Here is a 17,528-nt window from a genome sequence, read left to right as displayed (position 1 = left end):
TATTTATTATTCGCACTCCAGAAGGGAAAACATAAAGTTATTTTTTATGTAGTCAAGGAAATTCTACCTTAAAAAGTGCTGATCACCTAAAATGTGGGCAAATTTATCAGAAGTTATTGCAAATAATACAGATAATTCAAACACTAGCTGCAAAAATCCATATGGATGTATCCCTGCTTACTGAACCTTCAATACATCAGATGACCTATTTATCCCAAATTATCCAAAGATACTCAGAACCCTCAGAAGTCAGCATGTAATAAACAGGGACTAAATCTAACAACATTCAAATGATGGGGGCTGGAAAATAATTTTGGATATAACCGTAGGTTCAAATGCTTAATAAGTTTTCATTAGATTGGGTTTCATGCAAATAACAAGCAGGAAAAATTTTAGAAAGTGTCCTGTATAGCCCCTACTGTTCCTATTAATGTCAACAACAACACAGCATTCAGTATTTCGGAAAATTCCTGACATTACAAGAATTTTTATAGATGAATCTCTTTGTTTCAATTTGTTTATCATTTAGGAATACACACAGAATCCAAAGGATACTCAGGCTTCTAAAGTATGTACATTGAACAGATCAAGGGAATAAAAAGAGATAAAATATCACCTTTGTCCTGGGTTCCGCAGTAGCAGTCATGTTTTTCCTTTGTGTTAACTGGTACAGTGCTGTGTTTTGACTTCCAGTTTGAGAACAGTGTTGGTGAAGCCGAATTGCTTGATTTATCCAAGGACTTGTGAGGCTCATGCTCTGCCAGGGAGGAGGGGAGGCTGTGAGGAAGCAGAGACACAGCCGGGGAGGTATTCCATACCACAGCACGTCATGCCCGGGGTGAGGGGTAAAGTGACCCGGAAGGACAGGGGTTTCCGGGTGGAGCTCGTTTCTCTTGGCCGGTGGTATCGTATTCTCTTCCCTTGTTATTTTCCCTTATCGTTGTTGTAGCTGATAGTAGCGGTGGTGATTTGTTGCTGGACTGTTTTTGTCTCAACCCGTAGGAGTTGCACTCTCTCGATCCTCCTCCCCGTTCCTCCGGGAGCGGGGAAGGGGAGAGCCCCGGTGCGGGGAGGCAGGGGGGGAAGACGGACACGGACCTCGATTGTTGTCAGCTCGGCTTCACCAACACTGTTCTCAAACTGGAAGTCAAAACACAGCACTGTACCAGTTAACACAAAGGAAAAACATGACTGCTACTGCGGAACCCAGGACACACCTTCTGGAAATTTATCCTTTATTTGCCAAGAGTAGTGACAATGATTAGAATGGGATACTCCTACCAAACATACCTGATGACTGTGGTTAGGTCAATAATACTATTTTAAGCACTAAGAACAGAAAATCAGATTTATACATATTACATTGTACATTTACTGGACCTAATTATAATTCTAACAAAAAAGCTAAGAAAATTATCTTCCAAGGCTGGACCTCTACTATTCAATCAAATGGATGTGAGAAAACTCTTAGGCATAAAATCCAGATATCATGGAAGATATTAGTAATTTCTACTATCTAGCTAGACAGCTTCCCACACAAAATACGTCTGGGGACTTGACCTAGAGGACAAGTTGAGCATGAACCAACAGCATGCCTGTGCTTCAAAGAGGGCTACAGATTTCTCGCACTGCATTGCCAGCAGGCCTAGACACTGGTGAGAGCCCACCACTGGAGAGGTACCAGTTGCAGGCTCCCCAGTAAAGGAAAGATATGGACATATTGGAGTCCGGCAAACGGGCTAGAAAGATGATGAAGGGACTGGAGCATGTGTCATACAAGGAGAGGCTAAGGGAGCTGGGAATCTTCAGCCTTGAGAAGAGAGGGTTCAGGTGGGTCTTATCAATGTGTTTAAATACCTGACCAGGAGAGTAAAGAAGATGGTACTCAGTGAAAAAACAAAACAAAATAGGCACAAACTGAAACACAGGAAATTCTGTTTAAATTCTGAGCAGGCTGTCAAGTGAGTTTGCCTCATATCCTTGGCAATATAGTCCTAGGCAGGCTGCTATGGCTGGCTCTGGTCTGAACAAGGGACTAGACTAGATAATCTCCCAAAGTGACTTCAAGAAAGCTATTATCAAGTATACAATCTTTTAAAATGTTTCTCCATTTTACCTGTATCATTGAAATACCATCATAAGCATGCTAAGAAATGCCAATCTACTTGCAAGGACTAAAAGGATTAAAAACATATAAATTTAAAAATTATAGATCAGAAAACCATCAATCAGATTGTGAGCTGTTTCTGCAACTACTGTTTTAAAGAGCAATACAAAATGAACTGGGAGAAAGAGCTTCATTCCTATCATGGTATAAAACTAGAGGCTGTGATCCTGGGAATGGAAACGCAGCATCAACAAAGCTGCTCTCTACAAAGGCTGAATGCCGTAACTATTACTATATTGGGTAAACTCTGCCTCAAAAAGTCAAAGTTGTTCTGATAAATATTAAACTGGCCTCATTTTGACCATGTCCACAAATGCTTCTTTATGAATACACAGTGTATTTCAATGAATACTCGCTTTTATGAAGGAAAATTTTTTAAGTCTACAAACTCAATCCTTAACAGAAAGTGACAAGGAGAAAAGAAGTTATCCGAATACTCATTTGGGACTAAGTGTTTAGCGGACATATAAGTTCCTGACTACAGGGAAGAGACATGAGATACCTGACACTGACATTTATATTCTAATTCTCACTGAAGGCCTAAAAATTCCTTCTAAATATCCTGAAAACCAAAACAATGTCAAAAGAACAAAGAAACACAATATATGCTTTCCCTGATATCATTAGTAGCAATATATTGCATTTATACAGCGATTTCAGACCCTACAGTGTTACATTCTGTTTTCTTTTCAAGCACACAATGCACTGGATTGCTTCACTTACTATTAGCAGTAGCAGGACAATATCAGGATTATCGCAGGCACAGGCCACATGCATTGATGTCCAAAAATCCTCATCTTGATGATTCACATTTACTCCTCTGTCAATTAGAATTTCAGCAGCAAATGCATTATCATAGCGGGCACACTAGAAGAAAGAAGAGCAAATTAGGGATGGCATTTTATTCAGTGTACAACTGAATTTATCAGATACAACTTTTGCTCCATATAACATTTATATTGAGGAGATGACGCATTGTCGTTAAACTTCTGTGTTTGTAGGGGACAACAGCTGATGAATCTATAGAAATACTTTTATGGAGACTACAAGTTCCATGTGCATGATTCACAGAATCCCTTATTCCCTCTGAAAAAGCACTGTGTGAAATTTGCCGAAATCGACGGTAAAAATGAGTCTTTCTGTTCAATATTCTAATTCCAAATCAGTGCACAGGCATCAGTGCCTGATGATCACATAATGAGCAGTAGCATCTAAGTATACCCACACATACATATATCCACATATGAGAACTTCCGCCTTTTTCCAGATGACAGCAATAAAACACACCTTTCCATACTCTTTTTTTCAGTCCTCTAAATGCACTGATTCTTACCCGAGTCTCTCTAACAGATAAATATGCTGCACGCTTAAGGGTGTTGGAGGCAGGGTGGTTGCACACATATGTGTGTCTGTACTTTGTTTTGACAATGGAGGTCACTAATTTTGGCAGAGAATAAACTGGTTTAGCCACTGCTTCGAGCTTAACTCCTGTGTCACATCTGAACTTTTTTATGGATGCACTTACAGATAATTCAAAACACAATCAGGGCACCTAAATTAAGATCCTAACTCTGGCCTAACATAAAAACTCAGTAACTCTTTAGAGAAAGATCCTCTCCATTTTCCCACTGGGGAGAGGTTACAGGGAGACTAATTTTCTGTATTAGATACTTAGATGCTTTGAATACAATCTTTAATGCTTGTGCTTCTTCCAATATTTAAAGCTGTGTAATATTTCCATGCCCCAGAAAGCACCAATATACACTGCACAAATCACAGAATAGTAGGTTGGAAGGGATCTCAAGGGTCATCTGTTCCAACCTTTGCACACCTGTAAACCTCAGCATCCAACACCTGGAATTTCAAATATGTCTAAAATTGAAGGAGATAGACCTGGGGCAGCTTCAGCATCCTGAGCTTTGGTCAGCAGTGTCACAGCTTGCTGTTAAAGATGTCTGCTGAGAGCTGGGAGCTGAGCATTGAGCTCTACCTTACAGCCCTTTGAGAGATCAAGAGACTTAAGTGGCATTATTTGCACCAAAAATGCCGAGGTGTTAACAATGATTTCTTTCAATTAATACTGAAATGTGCAGATAACTTGCAAGTGACGGTTCACCAACTATGTGGTTATGTCTGTATCACAGGTGGAACTACACCATGGCATCTTTTTTTTTTACTTCTCTCATGGAGTGCAAAGAGAGTTCAGTAAACACCTTTGAAGCTTTCACGGCCTCCCTGAGATTCAACCATACTTATCTACAAGTGACTGCAATAGAATCTTTATAAAGTGCACTTTTTTCTTTTTTCTAATAGAAATAGTTCACATTTTGGAAGTTAACAGAAATTGAAAAAGAAAAAGGAATTATATAATGAATCAGATTTTAAGTAAAATGTGAGGATAAATGTTATTTTCCATTAATTCTAAGATAAAAACATTCATACTACAACACGGATTAAGCTCCCCTTTGCAAAAGCAGCTGTATGTATGTATGTATAGAATTACAGTGGTAAAACTAGTACTTAGAATGGATCTGAGTGGGCTTTAAAAATATAATTAAGATGCACGCTAAATTACTATTTTCAGTCCTTGCAGAAAACCAGATTTGGCTTATCTGTTTCCCTGTATCATGACTCTCTTCTTCTATCTGTATTGCTCTCAAACTGGGGTCAAATCCAAGTTTCATTGAAACCAGGTTTGCCCCTACCTCCAATAGGACCAGCATTTACCTGCAATTATGTGTACTTACAAGTAACTCTGACTAAACTGAGGTAGTAGATTACACAGAGTTCTCTATTGCGTATTTCTACTGCAGGAAGTTTCCCCTCCTTTTGAAGCATGTGCATGCCTGGGAAGCAGCAGGTACCAGCAGATAGATACTGATTGTCACAGTGATGCAGATCAAGAAACCTAAAAAAGGACAGTTCCACTGCAGGTTTTACCTGCAGTTAAAGAGTGTAATCAACTGATCTACAACAAAGCAACTTAAAATCCCTGCAGATGGAATTTTCCTTCTTCTGTTTTAAAATGCCTGTGAGACAGATGTCACATCAGCCACACTGAAGATAAGAATTGTTTCCTAGGGCTTTCAGCACAGATTAAGACTTGGGATGCCTCAGTTTCAGGAATCCCAAAGATAACAGCTCATATGGGCTACATTTTTAAAGAGTGAGTATTTTTGCAGTAGGCAAATAATTAGGGAAAAGAGAACTTAAATTTTCTCTGTTCCAACTAATTTCTGCCCCCTTCCCTTACCTAAGCCTCTACTTGCCAAAAAGTCCTTGGTAAGTAGGACAGCCACGGAATACGGAAAACACAGATTAATTACATAAGGGAAATGCAACATCTGGCAAGAGCATGGTTACAGGTGTGCTGAAGTCCAGTAATACTCTAGGATCTCTTTTTTTCATCAAGAAATGGCGCTATTTTGTGTACATGCTATGAGAAACTTAATCCTACTGTTCTAAAACACTCTGCCAGCAGACTTTTCACTGGATCTGTTATATGCTCACATTTCAGAAGTCACATCTATTTTAGCGGCACTGTGACACAAAGTCGGATCCAAATATCTTGAAATAATTTCACATCAAATAGAAAACATGTCTGCAAATGAAGCATCATAGACCAAAATAAAGGATCATAAGACTTAAGAATTTTTGATGAGTTTTGCCACTGGCTTCAGCAAAGCCAGAATTTTACCTCTGCAGTATTTCTTTCTCTCTGCCTGTCAGTCTTTTCTCCCCATGCCCTTACATCTTGCTTCTCTTTTGGTCATTGTATACAAACCATTTTCCTTTTATCATACAGTTACTTTATCTAAATTGCTATGCAAATAATGATAAACTAAATGCAGATGTGTTAAGTATCCACATGTAGGAAACTGGTGCAATAAAATATGAAATAAAAAAGAAAAAGGAAAAATGTTACAATGTGGTGTTTTTCAAACAGGACCTGTGAATCTCTGCACCACATAATTCTATCTTCAGAATCAAGCAATATTGCCTTTATTCTTACTGCACAGATAATTTTTAAATAAAACATTTCATTCTGCTTTGTTACCATTCCTATGACATGATCCATCCTTTCATAAGCAATTTGAAAATGACCACGTATTCCACATGCATAGCTGGATGCAGTCATAACGACTGTGGAGGGCATTGTAGATAAAGAAGTTATTGCTAAGCCTTTTGTTAATGTGCCCAACATGTTACTGAGCATCCCACCATATTTATCCGTAGTCACTAACACCAATCTTCAATCACTCTTACCAGATGGAGCAAGGAGCCTCCTGAGGAAACAAGCATATGAGGGTCAGCACCATCCTTCAATAGCCGTAGCACTGAAATATCAAAGAAAAGAGAAACAAGAATTAATGCAGCAATATACCTTATTCTGAGCTGTTAATAGGATGATTCTTCATCATCTTCATTAAGAGACTTAATAACTATGCAAACCTCCCAGATAACATTTGCAAAACTATCATGTCAGCATTTCCCATCTCGTCTATTTTAATGGCTAAGCCTGGAAGCAAAGAACCGTTTATAATGATGCTAAATATGAACAGTATCGAGGACTTCTCAAGCGGACAGATGAGCTTGTCAGTTTGTACATAGGGGATAGCTGGAGAAGAGACCCTGTCTCAAGGTCACAATCACCTGACTAATCCATTTTGCAGCAAAATCACAGTCAACTGGTTTTATCTTACTTTGCAGAGTTCCCATGAGGTTTGTTGGCTTTTTTAGTAAATAACTGAAACCAGTGTTCATAATCTAAATCCCTTGAAATTAATCATAATGCCAAACCTAAATGATCTGCACTCAATTTCACCTTTCTAGTTCATTGTCAGATCACTGATGCAGCATAATTCTTAAAATTATATTTGAATCAAACTCCACTCCCAGTTACATGTATTAAACCCCTTTGAAATCAAAACAGGCTTATAAAGGCAAGCAAAACCACTACTCTTCATACGGGTGCTCACTCAAGTGTGAAAAATCAGCACTTTTTCCCCATGGTCTTTATTGCCTTTATAACCTTCTCACTTGGAATCAAAGCATGAACTGACTCATGCTACCAGCGTTCATTCCTGGAACAAAATTGCACAGTAGCAATGCCAGATGTTATCAGGGGAATCAGCACCAGCATTGCAACTCTGTCTTCACTAAAGTGGTACGAAGGACCCTTTCAAAAGGCCTCCCTCCAGGAAAATAACTGCCAATAATGTTTCCTGCGTAAGAACACAGGTGGTTTTACCTCCAACATCTGGAAATCCTGGTTTTAATTTCTAATTAAAATTCCTGGATGGAGTTGTGCAAAGGTCTGCAAAGAAAGTTTAAGTTCAGAGTTCCCTAGAAATGTGTTCCACTGCAGTGTCTGTCCTACAGGAGGGCCACAAATCTGTCTCAAGTCTCTTCTGACTTCTGTGAATCTGTCAAGAGACTCATGTACACCATGTCCTCCTTATCCATGCATTTTTTCTATGTGTTTTTGTTCTCTCTAGAAATATCTTGCAACTCCATTTTTCACTATACATTTAAACTTCTTCCAGCATTCAAACATTCAGCTGACCTATTTGAAAGGAGTCAGTTTTCTTTTCAAATATTGTCAATTTACACAAGCAATGTTGACCAGGTGCCCTAAAAAAATTCAGCCTAAGAAATAAAATATGGCTAAACGGTTGCAAGCCTGTAAAATTTAAGTGAAAGTGTTGTCATCACCATTACTAAATAATTCACACATAATTAACACACTGGTATATTGGACAAATACTTATAATAGTTAAATAATTTAATCTTTTGCTCTTTTTAAAACTTTGAAAATCAAACATCAATCTAAAGTATTGTATAAATTCATACTTTATACATAGTTCCATAGTACCTATTTCTCCTCACAGAAAGTTTTGCAACTTTTCATTTACACAACTGTAAAAGACTTGAATGTTCTGGCAAATGCCACTTTGAAAAATAAATACTATTAGAAGTCACTGTTGTCCTCCAAAAGTAGAAGTGGAACATTAAGTAACATGACATAAATGAACTGTACAACATCTGCCAACCAAGATGAAAAGTACTGAAGAAGAGCGGGAGGGTGGAGAAATATTTACAAATTTTCACTACCTTGGAAAAATGAATGAACAACAAAAAAAGCAAGTATTTCTTTCTGCTCTCAGATCCACAAATCCAATACTAAAGTACACAACTGACTTCATCCAGACAAAGACTGGTAAAAACAGAAGTTCAGAACTAAGTTCTTTCCTTCTTCTAATAATTAAATTGCTGAACACATATGGACATGCTTCCTCTACCTCAGGTTTTAGTGAGTAAAGATCTTATTGTAAATCCTTCCTCCCTAAGTAAGTGTGCAACTACATCCACCTCAAGAGTTAATATTTTCAATATTCCCCTGTTATGCCATTTTTTTAGCAGGCCACAAAAGATGAATGCTGTATCACATAAGATTTCTTAAGGCTCCAAAAGTAATTTCATTCTGCCAATCACATCAGGATTTCACCTGACCAAATTAACACCCCGAATTTTTCCCCTTCCTCCATTCCTGTTTTTCAGGGATTAAAAAAAAAAATAAAAATTACTATGGCTTGGTTCCACCTGCAGCAGTAGTCTCATTTGCAAACATGGGAATCAAGGCAGATAGTCCTTAAAGGTGTAATTTTCAGAAATTACTAAACTGCCATAATTCTGGCTTTAACTGTTTACATCAGTGAAAGCATTTGACTCTCTGAAAACACTGTCCTTATAGTGTATTCTCACAGACTGCACTGCTGTGAAAAGGCGGAAGGCATGTTATCCACTGCATGGCTTATTCTTCTCTTTTGCCATCTCTCTCAACCTATGCAGCACACATTCAACTGGACCAATAAGTCTAATCTTTTTTACTATTATTATTATTTTTTCTTTCTCCTGGCAAGGTCAGTTTTCAACCCAGTCAAGGTGGCTGACTGCACAGCTCCTTAAGCACCAGCACAGAGGATAGAAATGCACACATCATGTGGAGGCAGAGCAAGCACAGTGCGTTTGGGTGGAAGAAGTCTTAGATTGACTAAGGCTGATAATTAAATAACATCCTCAGTCTGTGCTTCTACAAGGTGGGATAAGCTGATTAAGGAGTGAATGAAGAGTCTATTCCCTTCCCTCATTAACAAAAGGACTTGCACATCATTTTCCTCTGGCTGCTTCTGCAACTTGGAACTGACTCTAATGGCACAAAATAACCCCAGCAAAAAAATAAAAAAATAAAATGCAGAGTTTCCTGTTGGATCATGGAGAAAAACTCATTCATTGAAAGTCCTGGGATCACCAAATCCAGCTTCTGGGTAGACCTCTCTTTTGGCAGGACTAGGACACAAAGGAAGGTCATAGGATTGGGAAACTGCATTTCTAAAAATATTCCAAAATAATTTAATCTGAAGCCTAAAATAGCAACCAAGTGACAGAAAGGGTATAGAAAACACAGACTATTTACTGAATCTCTTCCTCCCACCAAACCCCCAGAGACTTGGTTCTTATAGAGAACTTGTACAAAATGAAGTAACGCCTTTTGGATCCATTTTGCAACCTTACTGTTGAAACTAAAAAATGACAGACCATTTCTAGATCTGAGATAGAAATTTGTTAAGAATGTTTTCACTTTACTTCTTTTCCCCTTAGCAGAAATGCAGACCAAGATTGCAGCATAAAGAATATGAAAACTGCAATCTTAAAGTAGAATATTAAATAATTATGATCATAAATTATCATAAAAACTTAGGGCACATGGATAAAAGCTCTGTTCTCTTTGGTTTATTTTTCCTCATTATTGCATGTAGCTTAGTCCCTGCTTCAAGGAAATTCATGTCACACAGACTACCAGGACAAGATACGCAAACTCGTTTCAATGGGCAAGAGTCTTTGTTCTGAATCAAGATTATGTGCTACATTCCTCTGTATATAAAGTAAAAAACATTTCTCTTTTTTTGAATCCACCACCCCCACGCCCCCCCCACCCCCCACCCCAAAACACAGTAAGAAAAGAAAATAAAGAAAAGAAGATCACAGAAGCAGAATCCCGCACACTACTATGCAACTCACTTGGGTCATTCACTTAAGACTTTACTAGTCAGCGAGAAAATCTTCACCTTATGTTCATGTTTTCCTTCTGATAGAACTATTCTAGTTAATGCTAGCAGTTGGGATGAATTGCCTAATGAGGATAGATTGTCACAGGTCTCCAGAAATGCTGTAGCTCTTAGTTAATGCAATTTTTACAGTTCTGACAAGACTTTCTTTTAAAATTTTTATTTATTTGTACTCTTTCATGGAAAAGAATTCTCCAGAAAAGACGAGGAGTCTGTAAAGAAGCTTGAAGGCAGGAAGCTGACATTTACTTAGGAAAAAATAAAAAAGTGGAATTTCCAGTAAATTCTCAAGCCCTTCCTATGTGTGTATGAACAGGTCCATACATTCTCTGATGACTTTTAGATTTGACACACAAAACATTCAACTACTTACAGTAGAAATTCACACCTAATCTCATAAAAGGTGTTTTAGGAAGCACTGGAGTTATAAACTCTCATCATTAAAAAAGATAATAATCAAAGTAGCTTCTTACGTATGCCTGATTTTACAATTTTGACTAAATGATTCCTGTGAGCTGAATAGCTTTCCACACTTCACTGACTGTATTGACTACATTACAATTTACTATGTAGCCTTATAATCCAGTAAAGGCAGTATGGTGCCTGTTACCAGCCACAGGTCTTGCACTTACTTTACATGTGGGACTTGGGCTGTAAGTCTGGGATTGTCTTGGCTTGTTTAGCTGTTATAGCAACTGGCTAATGACAAAGTGACAATTAACCTGGCATGTTTTAGTTTCATTTAGCTTTGTGTAACTGTGCTGTTAACAATTTCGATATATACAGAATAACTAGTACTTAGCTGTGCTATGTTGAATAGCATTTAGCTACACTGGCATCCACAGCTATCCAAACCTTGTATGTTGCAAGTAAAGATCTGAAGTGACAGCAGACCCTGGAAGGTGAATTCAGAGGATGCAGGGCTATCAATAACTCACCAGTGATCAGCTACTGATGCTAATGCAAACTTAGGATCAGGGCAATGCTGCATTCACAGCAAACCCAGGCTTAGTAGAAACAGAAGGGGAAGAAAAAAAAGTACCAAGCATACGTAAAACTTAATCACTGGCCATCTGCTATGCTGGATATACAGTACCAGTATATGTTTCTATTAATCATTCCTCTGGGGAGTAGCAGCTAGCTAGTGTAAACTTTGTTCCTCTTAATATCTATTTTTGTTCTCTTTAGCTTAGCATGAATAACTGTAACTGGTAGAATTGTTCATTATATGCAGAAACATGACTTACTGCAGAAGCCTAGCTAAGACTGTGCTGCTGCTGTAATGGATTATCCTGTTCTCCTGCCTCAGGCTGCATAACTCCGCTGCCTGCCTGTCGCTGGCATAAGGCAAAGATTAGTTTTCAACTAGATCAACAATCTGGGAATTTGGCACTGGGCAATGGGTATGAATAGGGAGAACAGGGTAGATACCACTTTCAGCAACAGCTGAAAGCAGTTCAGGCATAAACTGACCATGAAATTAACCACTGGACAACAGAAGTGATGCATACTTCTAGTCTCCACTTCCACCAATTACAGAAGCGTCATGTTTTGCCCTTTACTCCCTCCACAGTCAGACCTTTTGTCCAATGCTGACATCTTAAACTCTGTATAGATGTCCCACTAAGAATTCTTGCCATCTTCATGTCTCATTAGTAGCTGTTTCTTATTCTTCAGTCGTCACTGTACTTTCAGCTTGTACCGAAGGCACTTATGAGGAACCGGCTATTCAACTCAGTTGTGTATAAGAACAGATGAGTGCCAGTCTCCGGTAAGTTATTCTTAATCAGAAAAGCAAATGAAGTCAAGTAAAATGTCATAAATTTTTGTTTAATGCAGTTTTAGAAAAATATTTACCTTGCACTTTTGCTATGATTAGTTTAAAATTAAATTTTAAAATTCCAAGTACCACTGTTGATAACTTAATCATTCTTTTAAGTTGTCTTGTTCACCTAACAAACACATTTGTAGTAGCAATACTGTTACCACATCATTTCTAGTATAATAGCTGCTGTTTCCTGTCAAAGCAAGCTCTACCCATCGGTTGAGAGTGGTTATTCAGAGAAGTCATGCCCTTAATGCACTTCTCAAAAAACTAATTTGTAATCCTACTTCTTTTACCATCCTTCAGATATTTCCAGTTATCACTGGCAACATCTGTCAAACACGTTCAAACCTTATCTTCTCATTTTCTGAAGAATTCTTGGAAATAAATTCCCAACTTTGCTGCATAAAGATTAAAGACAACAAACCATAAACGAAATATGCACACCATTTGGACAGCTCAGTGCACCATTCACAGAATGCAGAAATGAAGAAAGGAAAATTACTTTATCCATACTGGCAGAATTTGAGAATGTTAGCCTCACATATCCAAGCTATACTCATCACCGTCTGAACAAAACACTGATCAGGATAGGGCTGACATCTTCCCTGGCAGAGCTCCCCTAGTTCATAATTTTTTCAGGCACCCAGGAATCAGATTATCATGACCCCAGAGCAATCAAGCCCACTGATTCTCTGCTGCATTTAAAAGTGTGATGTGAACTGTCAGGCTGATTCCTGAGCTCCAGTCAACTCAGTGTTACCTTTAAAAGAAACAAACCAAGTCACCAAAGAAACAGACTGACAGAGGTAGTGCGACAGGTCCAGAAGACACCTCTCCCAGCTTTAATGTTAGGCCCAGATCAAAATACCTGTTAGTCCTATCCAATATTCTCTTTGTGCAGAAATTTATCAGACCCCAGGCTTGGAAGCTGTTGAGAGGCTTCATCACTCCTCTGTGGAAGTGAATTTCAGGCAGCACACGTAAGCACATGACAAGACAGGTCCCTTAACTTTCTGCCCAGTCCTCTGCTACTTTCCCACCAGGCCCTGCACCCTCAACTATTATATGTCCATGCCCAGGCATCCACCAACCCTGGCAGCTTCCTGCCTAAGCACAGTCACTCTGGAGGGCAAGGACACAGCCCTCCTGCTATCTGATGAACTTGAACTGGGAAACCACACAGAAAATAACGGTTGTGTCTCCAGGCCACACAGACACTAAGTCAAACTTCAGTGAGATCTCTAGAGAGGGTCACAGCTCCCTCAGTGAGGCAGATATTTCTAGCACTGTAGAGACAACCAGAATAATTTATGAGTTTAGGGACTATGATTATTTAGGAACTGCTAAATTTAAAACTCCTTCAAGCACATTCGCCTGCTTTCATTCAGTTTAATTTTTATATACATGAACTTTAATGTAGTCTTTGCCTACACTAGAAAATACTAAGGCCACAAATCTAATAGCCTAAATAATGCTAATGTGTGCCTCTTACAGTGCCAAAGCACAGTGATACAAATTAATTTATAGCCTTATATCACATGAAAAAGTGACAATGACCAACAGCCCAGTGTGGCACACCTGAGTTAAGCTCAGAAACAGCAGGAAAAGCATCTTTTTTTAAGACACTGAAAAGACAGGTATTCACATGGAAAACAGTGTAGACTCTGAAATTATTTCAGAGGAACACGATTTTAAAATAAGTGGGTCACATTACCTAACAGCTACATCTGATTTCTCTTTTTCTGTGCGATATTGTCATGGTTTAAGCCCAGTTGGTAACTCAGTACCACGCAGCTGCTTGCTCACTCCTCCCCCCTTCTTCCCCCCCATTCCCAGAGGGATGGGGAGAGGAATCAAAAGAATGTAACTCCCACAGGTTGAGATAAGAACAGTTCAGTAACTAAGGTATAACACAAAATCACTACTGCTACCACCAATAATAATAATGATAAAGGAAATAACAAGGGAAGAGAATACAACTGCTCACCACCCGCTGACCGATATCCAGCCAACCGAGCAGAGATCTAACCCCTTCCAGGTAACTGCCCCCAGTTCATATAGTGGGCATGACGTGCCGTGGTGTGGAATACCTCTTTGGTTAGTTTGGGTCAGGTGTCCTGTCTCTGCTTCCTCCCGGCTTCCCCTCCTCCCTGGCAGAGCATGAGACTCACAAAGTCCTTGGTCAGAGTAAACATGACTGAGCAGCAACTAAAAACGTTGGTGCTATCAGCGTTGTTCCCAGGACAGATATTTATTCCTAAAGTCTTCTTTTATTTCTTTTTTCAGTTCACAGCATTCCAACTCCTTCCTGCTGTATAGCTACTCTTTCAAATAGAAGAGCCCTAATTTATATAATTTACCTGCAAATACATTGCAGTGTATTTGTAAACAGTGATGTAAATCAAAGTAATTTAGAGAGGAGTGGAAACAGCCCTTCATTTCTATGGCCCAAAGATACTGCTTGCAAAGGGAAAGCCCAAGTCACTAGGCAATGGTGGTGACCTCTTGTTTTGCCCCTGTTTTGAATTAACTCTTCCAGAGCTAGAGCTTTGGCCAGCTGTAGTAAGGTCTGTCTTACTTGCTTACAAAGCTTTGATTTTACCTCACTGTAACTCAGACTTGTATCTATTAGACCTGTTGCTCAAATGATTCACTACCACCTCACAAAAAAAACATATGCTTAGCTAAAAATATTGCTTCTATCATCAAAGCTGATAGCACAGCAGGGGTTTTGCCAGCATAGCTACTTCCCAGGCCAAAATAGCTGTGTCATCAAAAACCGGCAGCACAGAGCTGACTGAATTCTAAATTTCCGGTAGTGGGATAAAATTACAATAAAAAACAAAGCTTTTTAAAATATACCATAAGATGAACACTCTAAAATTAACCTTAGTGGAAAGTAGTTGATCATACAGTAAACTTAAATATGGCTTTTCTCACAGCTTTCACTTCCAGCTAGCTCATGTGGGTTATTTATTTCAAGTTTTAAAAGACCAAAAAAAGGAACCTAATATCTTAGCATTTAGGTCATCTACTGCATTCTGTACATATATTTTATCTGTCTCCCATGTGTGGGCTCTCCTGGTGGTCCTGACAAAGGTGACTAAAACCACCAAGAACATCATCAGCAAGCTGCAGTCAGTTTTTACAAAAGCTCACACCCCACATCGTTCACTTTAGGAATATATGTAAATCTGAAAACTCTTTAAATTACTGGTGCAATTCTAAAGCTAATTTATCTGCTACAGACATCCTGACTGTGTTAGAATGTTTGTAGAACTGAATGTTTCAGATCTTTATAATACTTTACTACATATGTTAAATTCACTTGAGACTTTGCAAGATTCCAGTCTGATAGTCATTAAATGGTAAACACTAAAACACACATCAGCAAAATGACTCATTCTGTGGTCAGCAGCTTCATTTAAAAACAATTGCCATTCCATGCTTTTCCCTAATGTAACAGCAAAAGTTAAAGAATTAGCATATATCACAAATACTCTGCTGAATAGACTGTACACTCCCTCTGTTTCACCCATCATGTGTGTTGATCCTATCTATGCCAACGTTACTTAATTGGCATAAATCAACTTACTGCTGACTTATATTCCATATGAAGCAAGACTCAGTCCTCTTATCTCTCACACCATGAAGAGCAACTTTTAGCCAGCTGGTTTAGTAGCCCTGTAAGCAAGTCAATACAACTTAGAGATATTCAAGGACAACAGGCTATTATCCTGCTTAGCAGCTGCTAAATGGTACTAATTACCAGCTGTAGGCCACTGGCTGTTGGATTCTGTGTGTATAGCAGAAATCCTAGTGTGTGCACAAGGGCACAAACTTAAACCAGGCAGTATAGAATAAACTAGGGACACCAGCTATCTGTGCATTAATCAAAAATTATCGTGCATGCCAGGGGAGGTTTAGATCAGGTATTAAGAAAAAAATTCTTTATTGAAAGGATGATCAGGCATTGGAACAGGCTTCCTAGGGTTGTAGTGGAATCACCATCCCTGGAAGTGTCAAAAACCATGTGGGTGTGTCCCTTAGTGACACAGTTGGACTTGGCAGTCCTGGGGTAACAGTTGGACTTGATGATCATAAAGGTCTTTTCCAGCCTAGTTGATTCTATGATTCTATGTGGCATATGAGTGACCAGAGCTATGTAGGAAATGTCTGGTTCCAGGAATATCTCAGTACTTGACATATTCAGCTCAGGCACCACCTTTCACAGGATGTTTACATAGTCAAAATCGGAGCTGCTTTCCTCTGGTTCATGCCTCCATACACACACTCCTGCCCTCAGCCTTACATGGGCTGGTATAGGGAGCTGCACTCTTGACATGCATTATACTTTCCTTAGTGGTAATACAAGCAGTTTATATCTGATAGTCTCCAAATCTTTATTCTTCTCTAATTTTGAGTCAGCTCTTTCTATCCAAAGTACAGGGACATGAAGGGTCTGAGGCATACAGCTAGACTTTCTCTCACATCTTGGTTTCCAAACTCCCAAACTTCAAGGAATTCTTTCACACTTGGCAAAGGGCTGGCTTGTCACATTTCATAATAAAACACAACTTTTGTAGGCTTGGTCCATTTCTGACAGGATAGCCCAAATTCTGTCATTTACTCTTGACTGATGTGTGTTCTTTGCACAGGTGCCTTTATCAGTGGTGACTACAACAAAGGTGCAACTGTAAGGCAACTATGAAGCGTCTAAATAACACTAATAAGGGTCTTGTCTGAACTAAATTTGTTTTAATAGATACTAGAATCTTTATTAGTCTCCTTTATATCTGATGGATGACCCGGATGACCAGCAAGAAGCACAAATTGCCCACAGACAGGTCCATATAATCTCCTCCAGTCAGTGCTGCTGATTGCACAAGCTCAGCCTCCTGGAAATCATTCTTCTGTCACTCATCCTATAGCTGTTTCGGTATGCTTGCAAGTTCATTGCATTCTGGCTTCATTTCCCCACACCAGTGACAGCAACCACCACCACTACCAATACGCCAACAACAACAAAAAGACTAAAAAATTAGCTATGACCATATAATCATGCTAAGGATGACAGATCACGTATATAAAGCCAGCACAGCAGAAAAGTGAAGCCTGTGACTACCACTTTCTTAAAACACCTCAGAATAAGCAAAGAAAAACATTTCTATATGTCTGCTTTGAGGTAAGGCTATTGCAGCAATATAGACTTCACACAATTTCAATGTTCAGTAGTTGAAATACAAAAATCATTCAAGGACACAGAGGACTGAAATGACAATTTGTAATTGTTCATCTAAATGCAGCTTCCAAGCAAAGAGACAAATGTGAAGCAAAAACAGTTCTGCATTCAGTATCACCATGCTCACAGATGGCTAAGCCTGCACACCAATTTTATGTAGGG

General features: G+C 38.9%; 1 protein-coding gene across 7 annotated transcripts in view; it reads right to left on the bottom strand.

Moving 5' to 3' along the window:
• Nucleotides 1-17,528, bottom strand: part of MYO16 (myosin XVI) — a 386,124-nt gene that overhangs the window by 240,230 nt on the left and 128,366 nt on the right. For 6 of the 7 annotated variants that reach the window (XM_062619194.1, XM_062619175.1, XM_062619216.1 and 3 more), the window contains 2 exons: nt 6,434-6,504; nt 2,891-3,034 (listed from right to left, as the gene is read on the bottom strand). In XM_062619194.1, the coding sequence (XP_062475178.1) occupies nt 2,891-3,034; nt 6,434-6,504 (215 nt within the window). Of the gene's footprint in view, nt 1-2,890; nt 3,035-6,433; nt 6,505-12,992; nt 13,148-17,528 lie in introns of those variants that run through there. The other variant, XM_062619205.1, reaches the window with a different exon arrangement.

The sequence above is a fragment of the Pezoporus occidentalis genome, unplaced genomic scaffold, assembly GCF_034315485.1.
Source record: "Pezoporus occidentalis ecotype Australia unplaced genomic scaffold, CSIRO_AGI_Poc_V1 ctg105, whole genome shotgun sequence".
In the NCBI taxonomy this organism is placed as follows: Eukaryota; Metazoa; Chordata; class Aves; order Psittaciformes; family Psittacidae; genus Pezoporus; species Pezoporus occidentalis.
Note: the sequence above shows the minus strand (reverse complement) of the source record. Positions and strands in the feature narration are given on the sequence as shown.